The 7,194-nt window shown below is 47.5% G+C and overlaps 1 protein-coding gene across 2 annotated transcripts; it reads left to right on the top strand.

The window, feature by feature from the left end:
• Window positions 1-1,478: 1,478 nt before the first annotated feature.
• stc1l (stanniocalcin 1, like) lies at window positions 1,479-6,500 on the top strand. Of its 2 annotated transcripts, none has more exons than XM_086186572.1 (6): window positions 1,479-1,737; window positions 2,332-2,474; window positions 3,435-3,542; window positions 3,628-3,731; window positions 5,761-6,028; window positions 6,199-6,500. In XM_086186572.1, exons 1-6 carry the CDS (start codon window positions 1,623-1,625, stop codon window positions 6,202-6,204), a joined length of 744 nt encoding a protein of 247 aa, XP_086042698.1. In that variant the 5' UTR covers window positions 1,479-1,622; the 3' UTR covers window positions 6,205-6,500. The 2 variants fall into 2 exon arrangements, with proteins under 2 accessions (XP_086042698.1, XP_086042697.1); XM_086186571.1 differs by having other exon boundaries at window positions 1,488-1,737; window positions 5,761-6,037; window positions 6,199-6,497.
• Window positions 6,501-7,194: the final 694 nt, after the last annotated feature.

Genomic DNA, 7,194 nt, shown 5'->3' with positions numbered 1-7,194 from the left:
AAGTAGCTAATTCATACTAGCTAACAGTAGATAGATAAATCAAAGTAGCTAACTGTCTATAAAGTAGCTAATTCATACTAGCTAACAGTAGATAGATAAATCAAAGTAGCTAACTGTCTATAAAGTAGCTAATTCATACTAGCTAACAGTAGATAGATAAATCAAAGTAGCTAACTGTCTATAAAGTAGCTAATTCATACTAGCTAACAGTGGATAGATAAATCTAAGTAGCTAACTGTCTATAAAGTAGCTAATTCATACTAGCTAACAGTAGATAGATAAATTAAAGTAGCTAACTGTCTATAAAGTAGCTAATTCATACTAGCTAACAGTAGATAGATAAATCAAAGTAGCTAACTGTCTATAAAGTAGCTAATTCATACTAGCTAACAGTAGATAGATAAATCAAAGTAGCTAACTGTCTATAAAGTAGCTAATTCATACTAGCTAACAGTATATAGATAAATTAAAGTAGCTAACTGTCTATAAAGTAGCTAATTCAGACTAGCTAACAGTATATAGATAAATCTAAGTAGCTAACTGTCTATAAAGTAGCTAATTCATACTAGCTAACAGTAGATAGATAAATCAAAGTAGCTAACTGTCTATAAAGTAGCTAATTCATACTAGCTAACAGTAGATAGATAAATTAAAGTAGCTAACTGTCTATAAAGTAGCTAATTCATACTAGCTAACAGTAGATAGATAAATTAAAGTAGCTAACTGTCTATAAAGTAGCTAATTCATACTAGCTAACAGTAGATAGATAAATCAAAGTAGCTAACTGTCTATAAAGTAGCTAATTCATACTAGCTAACAGTAGATAGATAAATCAAAGTAGCTAACTGTCTATAAAGTAGCTAATTCATACTAGCTAACAGTAGATAGATAAATCTAAGTAGCTAACTGTCTATAAAGTAGCTAATTCATACTAGCTAACAGTAGATAGATAAATCTAAGTAGCTAACTGTCTATAGAGTAGCTGATTCATACTAGCTAACAGTAGATAGATAAATCTAAGTAGCTAACTGTAAAACAAGTGACCCAAAGAAGCAAATTCAGAAGTTCGGGCTAACTAGCTATATGGAAGCTAAGAACAGCCATGTTTGATCAATGCTGTCGTCTTGGGGGAACTAAACTAAAAATATTTTTATAAAACTGGTAATCCAAAAAAAACAAACCCCTTTATCATAAGAAAACATACTTTTGTTTTCTTGATTGTATATCCTGGTATTACTAGAAAACAAGCTTCTTTCTAATGCAGTATTTCTACATCTCTGGAACTTAAGTGAGGTATCTGAGTACTCTGAGAGTCAGGTCAGCTTTACTTAACCCTTTGTGCTGCGTTCACGGACTTGAAACAACAAACGTGACCAGAATCACAAACAGACCCCCCCCCCCCCCCCCCCCATGCCCCGGGGCTCATTCCGCTCCAGCCGTGTGTGCAAAACTCCAATTAGCGCTGCCATTTAATTATGAATTGTGAAGCGCGCGCGTAAGTGGCACAAGCTGATTGGTCAGTCCTGTGGCCACGTCACATAAATACCAGGTGGAGGCGGTGTGGCCGCAGACTGGACAACAACAAGTCTTCCTCCTCCTGCTCCTCCTCTTCCTCAGACATCATGCTGCCAGCCTCCGCTCCGCTGCTGCTGCTCGTCCTCAGCTCCGCCGCCTGCTTCGAGCTGCTGCCGGAGGAGGCGGCGCCCCGCCGGCCGCGCTTCTCCGCCAACAGCCCCGGTGAGTCCCGGTCACCTCCCAGTCGGAGGCTTCTCTCCGCTTGTCTGACAGGAGCGATGAGCTGGAAAGAGAGCTTAGCCCTGGTGAAAGTTGGGTTTTAAGTAGGTAGAAGTTCTGCTTTCATCTGCTGGAACGTGTGAGGCTGAAGTTCTGGAGCAGCAGGAAACAGTGGCTTCATATGCAGGGTTTTATGAATATGAAGGGCAGGCGTTATAATGGTGTTCTCTGCTTCAGCCTCAGTAGTTAGCAACTACCACGAACCCATGACATCATATTGAAGTTCAAGTAGCACAAACAGGGTGCTGACTCACAGCGTTGCCCTTTGGCAGAAAAGTTTCTCGATTATCTGTAGATATCCAGATGACATGAAATGTGTGTTTAATCAAACGGTGCACTAAACGCTGGAAGTGAACACCCCCCCCCCCCCCCTGTTGGATTGCATTCAAACGATCTCAGTGAACCTCCTGTAACTGTCAATCATCCAGGCAGGAGGCGGAGTTAGAAAGTTACCAAGTCCCTCCACAAGCTAGAAGTTTCATGAATGAGGCTTGTTGTGTGTGTGTGTGTGTGTGTGTCTGTGTGTCTCGTCTGTAGCGGATGTGGCCAGGTGTTTGAGCGATGCCGTTGCTGTGGGCTGCGGCTTCTTCTCCTGTCTGGAGAACTCGACCTGCGATACAGATGGGATGCACGAGATCTGTGAGCTCTTCCTCCACACGGCCGCGACCTTCAACACAGAGGTCAGTGTGTCGTCCTGCACCCCAAAAGTTTACATCAAGCTGGTAGAACTAAAAATTAAATCTGCGAGCAAACGCCCACTTAGTAACAGGAACTACTTTCCTGACTGGGAGCAGTGATTTGACGCAGCACCTTTAAAGCTCCACTGGAACTTGGGTCAACAGAACCAAAGGTTTGTTGAGGACTAGAAGAGCGACTGCTGCTACTGATGATGAGGAGGAGGAGGATTCCTGCTGGACACACCAGCATCCTGGACCTGAGCTAGCTGATGCTAACACTTCCCACCCACTACCAGCCATTGGGCTAAGCTAACTAGCCTGGACCTGAGCTAGCTGATGCTAACACTTCCACCCACTACCAGCCATTGGGCTAAGCTAACTAGCCTGGACCTGAGCTAGCTGATGCTAACACTTCCACCCACTACCAGCCATTGGGCTAAGCTAACTAGCCTGGACCTGAGCTAGCTGATGCTAACACTTCTCACCCACTACCAGTCATTGGGCTAAGCTAACTAGCCTGGACCTGAGCTAGCTGATGCTAACACTTCCCACCCACTACCAGCCATTGTGCTCAGCTATCTAGCCTGGACCTGAGCTAGCTGATGCTAACACTTCCCACCCACTACCAGCCATTGGGCTAAGCTAACTAGCCTGGACCTGAGCTAGCTGATGCTAACACTTCCCACCCACTACCAGCCATTGGGCTAAGCTAACTAGCCTGGACCTGAGCTAGCTGATGCTAACACTTCCCACCCACTACCAGCCATTGGGCTAAGATAACTATCTCCCTAGAGAAGGGTCTGTAACTTCCTGTCTGGCTTTTGGGGATGATGGTCAGTAAGAGACTTTCCACAAAAGTGGGCATGTCCTTTAAAATGGCTAAAACCCTGGATGGTAACAACCCCAGAACGTTTCGACTTTTAAATTCTGGCTGCCGTGTTGATGTCCTGTGTTGCCTTACAGGGTAAAACATTCGTCAAGAAGAGTCTGCACTGCATCGCTCAGGGAATCACCGCCAAGGTTTTCCAAACGATCCGTCGCTGCAACATCTTCCAGAGGATGATCGCCGAGGTTGGTCCACCTGCAGAGAAACGTGCAATGAGATGGCGGCTGGCTGGCATCTGGTGATGACTCAGCATGGTGTCTTTGCTCACAGGTGCAGGAGGAGTGCTTCACCAGCCTGGACATCTGCACCGTGGCTCGGACCAACCCCGATGCCATCGGGGAGGTGGTGCAGGTGCCAACACACTTCCCCAACAGGTCAGACTGATGGCACAGAACGAGGACACTCATGACATCACTTGACGACGTCGCTAATAGTCTGGTCCAGTTCTCTGCAGACACAAGTTGACCAAAAGACAATCTGCTACTGGAGTTCATGGCTTTAGGGTTCCATGTCACATATGTGGCGTAGTGGACCATAATTGGCCCAAACTGGTTGTGATGTCACAAACTGAAGTGGTTGCTGGATGTTGTAGTTCTTCACTGGTGGGATTTTATGAGCTAGTGGTGATTGGCACCTTTCCACCATAGCAGCACTTTACAGTCCTGCCTCATTCATTCTTACACACGGATGGTTGAAGCTTCCGTGCGACCTCGGTCTGCTAGTCATCACAAAATTAACAGTTACATTGTAGTTCAAACAGTTTTGTAAGCCACAGCAAGAAGGTTGTGGGTGGAGCCCCGGCTGCAGCACGGGGTCTTTCTGGGTGAGTCTCCATGTTCTCCCTGTTCCTGCTGGGTTCTCTCTGGTACTCCAGCTTCCTCCACAGTCCAAAGACATCAAGAGGGACCAGGTTAATCCAGACTCTAAATTGACCGTAGGCGTGGCTGGGAGAGCCAATGGTTGTCTGTCTCTATGTGTTGGCCCTGCCATGGATTGGTGACCTGTCCAGGGGGAAGGCTGCTGGGATAGGCTCCACCCCCACCACCCTGAACAGGAGAAGAGGGGGAACATGGAGGGATGGAGGGATGATGGATGGATGGATGTTTTGTAAGCTAAGTCGCTCACTAACATTGCACTCACAGTCTAGAGAAGTCTGCTGGCTTGGCTTCAGATGAATAAAACGTTTCCATAGTCACAAGATACCAATCAAGAGTGCGTCAGAGATGAGGTGGGTTTGTAGTCCAACAGGAAGTGGTCCTCTCCTGGTTCCTCCACCAACAGGAAGTGGTCATCTCCTGGTTCCTCCACCAACAGGAAGTGGTCATCTCCTGGTTCCTCCACCAACAGGAAGTGGTCATCTCCTGGTTCCTCCACCAACAGGAAGTGGTCATCTCCTGGTTCCTCCCAGCAGCCAATAGGATCGCTCCATGTGATTGTGGTGATTGAACCAGTAAATCAGCTCTGGTGAACAAAAGTTGATGATCTTCCAGGTTGAGTTCATCAAGATTGTCTTCACTAATGAACCCTCTGATGATGCTGGAAGCCTGGATGCTACGGTAGCAGTGCTAAGCTAAAAGTAGCCTGGGGAGGAGCTACACCAGGGTCACATGATCTGATGTAGAACTGAACCTGCTGATATCTTCAGCTGCTGGGAACCACACCCCTGATCTCAGGTCTCTCACCTGGACTTGAGGGAACATGAAGATCAACAATATTGTATTTCTGGGTTTTACTCATTTCTCACATTAGGGGTGAAAATTTTATTTTGGATTTTAATGAACTTCAGCTGAATGAAGTGCAACTCCTCATTGGTTCTAAATCCTCTCTCACCAACACTCCCAGTTTCACCATCCCCATCAATGAGTCCTCTGCGCCCCCCCCCCCCCCCACCCCCCTCAGGTTATGAGCTTGGGTGTCGTTCTTCACAGCTCTGTCATTCCAGACACACATTCATGTCACCTGGTTGGCCTGGTTCCATCTTGAGAATTTTTTCCGCCTCCGGTCGTCCTTCACTTCCAGCCGTGCTGCCACCCTGGTCCGTCCTCGTGTCTCATCCCTCCGAGACGACTGTAACTCCCTCCTCCTTGGTCTCCCCCTCCAGTCCACTCATAAATAGCGACGGTCTAGAACTCAGCCTCAGAACTGTCTCCTGTTCTCCAACTTCTCCACTGGCTTGCTCTCAAATTTCGCGTAGACTTAAAATCCTGCTCCACCCTTTCAAGGCCATCCAGCATCTGCCCCCCCCCGCCCCCGCCTCTGGAACATGAGCTCATTATCCTCTCACTGTAATTTGTGTTGCATTTATATTGTTGTGTCCCTGTAACCGTCGTCTGTGTATGGGCCGGTGACCTTGACCTTAAATAGAATGTGTTCTTGTTAACGAGTGGTACCTGATGTGTCCAGGTACTACAGCACGCTGCTGCAGACGCTGCAGGCCTGTGACGAGCAGACGGTTGCCTCGGTCCGCGCCGGCCTCATCGCCAGATTAGGCCCAGACATGGAGACATTCCTGCAGCTTGTCCAGAGCAAACCCTGCACCAGCGGGTCAGGCTCCGCCTCCAACAACAACCCGGCCAGCTGGAGGAACGTGCCCGTGTTCAACATTCAGCCTGGCTTCCGAGGTCGCGACCCCACACACCTGTTCGCCAGGAAGCGGTCTGTAGACAGCCAGGTGGGGGAGGTGAGCAGCCAGGAGTAGATGCAGTTTTATTGCCTCACATTTCCTACGCAGCTCAGATTGGTCACCGTGGTTACCTTGAGCAGCCGCTGGCTTGGGTGAAAAGTTATCACGTTGTTATTTCTTGTTTGAAAAATGCTTACTTGTTCCCTCAACGTTCGCAGAACTGAGCTGTTCCAGCTGACAGAGGCCCATTCCAGTGAGGAGGAGTTCTATTTATTGTCTTCATGAATAATTTATGAAGCTGTTTTATTTAAACTGGTGTGAGGACAAAGAGTCGGAGGCAGCCGGGACGCTGTGGACGTCGACGACGCTTTCACGCTGGTCATGAAGCGTCTGAAGACTCCTGATGGTCTGAGATCATTTTATGAAATGTTTAAAATGTCCAATCTGAGATTTTGCCTGTTTGTGTGAGAAATAAATGTTCGGCGACTGACTGTGGTTGACGGGGTTTTCTCTGATTCCAGAGGAGGACCTGAAATGCTGAGGTGTAGTTTTCAGAGGCGCCACCAGGTGGCGTCCTCGCATTCAAGAGAAGTGTGAGGCTTCACAGTGGTGAGAGTGAAGTTGCTGCTGTGACAGTGAACGATGTTTCAGTGGATAATGAGAGCTAAGATGCAACAGAGTGTCAGATGATGGCGGTCGTTTCCTGCTCGCGGCGTGAAGCTGATTGGATTCGTTTAGGTGAATTAGCAAAAGCTCCACATCTGGAATGAAGTCCCAAGTCTGTCTTGTTACTTGGATCTAATTTCACCTGTAATAAAGCATCTTGGACGATGCGGCGTCTCTGTAGAGCAGCTGACTACAGTCACTCCAACCCTCCCATACATGAAGCAGCTGGTGTCGAAACCAGCCCCCCGCAGGTGGCGAGCTTCAACTGTTTCAGTGTGAACAAGCTGTTTAGTCCAGGACCAACCTAGTAGCCATTAGCCTACTTTAGTAGCCGTTAGCCTACTTAAACTTCACACATTAATATACTTTGATAAGATTGTTCATTCAGTGGGTCCTTCCACCTCAGTGAAGGCTGTTGCTTCCTAACAAGCATCTGTTTCCCATGTGACGCTTGGTGAAGCAGCTCAGCTTCATGTTTGGCGGTTCCATGGTTCCATAACGGTTGACCAGTGAAACTGAGTAGTAATGTGCAGGGGGTCCATGTCCTG

The sequence above is a fragment of the Aulostomus chinensis genome, chromosome 19 (assembly GCF_037954235.1).
Source record: "Aulostomus chinensis isolate RoL2024-O1b breed Wild chromosome 19, RoL_Achi_v1.0, whole genome shotgun sequence".
Lineage (NCBI taxonomy): Eukaryota > Metazoa > Chordata > Actinopteri > Syngnathiformes > Aulostomidae > Aulostomus > Aulostomus chinensis.
The sequence above is the reverse complement of the archived record's forward strand: the minus strand, read 5'-3'. Positions and strand labels throughout refer to the sequence as shown.

Excerpts from the sequence above, each read along its gene's own strand:
- stc1l (XM_086186571.1), top strand. The coding sequence starts at position 1,623 with ATGCTGCCAGCCTCCGCTCCGCTGCTGCTGCTCGTCCTCAGCTCCGCC. Across the intron at positions 1,738-2,331 it reads CTTCTCCGCCAACAGCCCCG|CGGATGTGGCCAGGTGTTTG; the intron begins GTGAGTCCCGGT and ends TCTCGTCTGTAG. Across the intron at positions 3,732-5,760 it reads CCAACACACTTCCCCAACAG|GTACTACAGCACGCTGCTGC; the intron begins GTCAGACTGATG and ends TGATGTGTCCAG.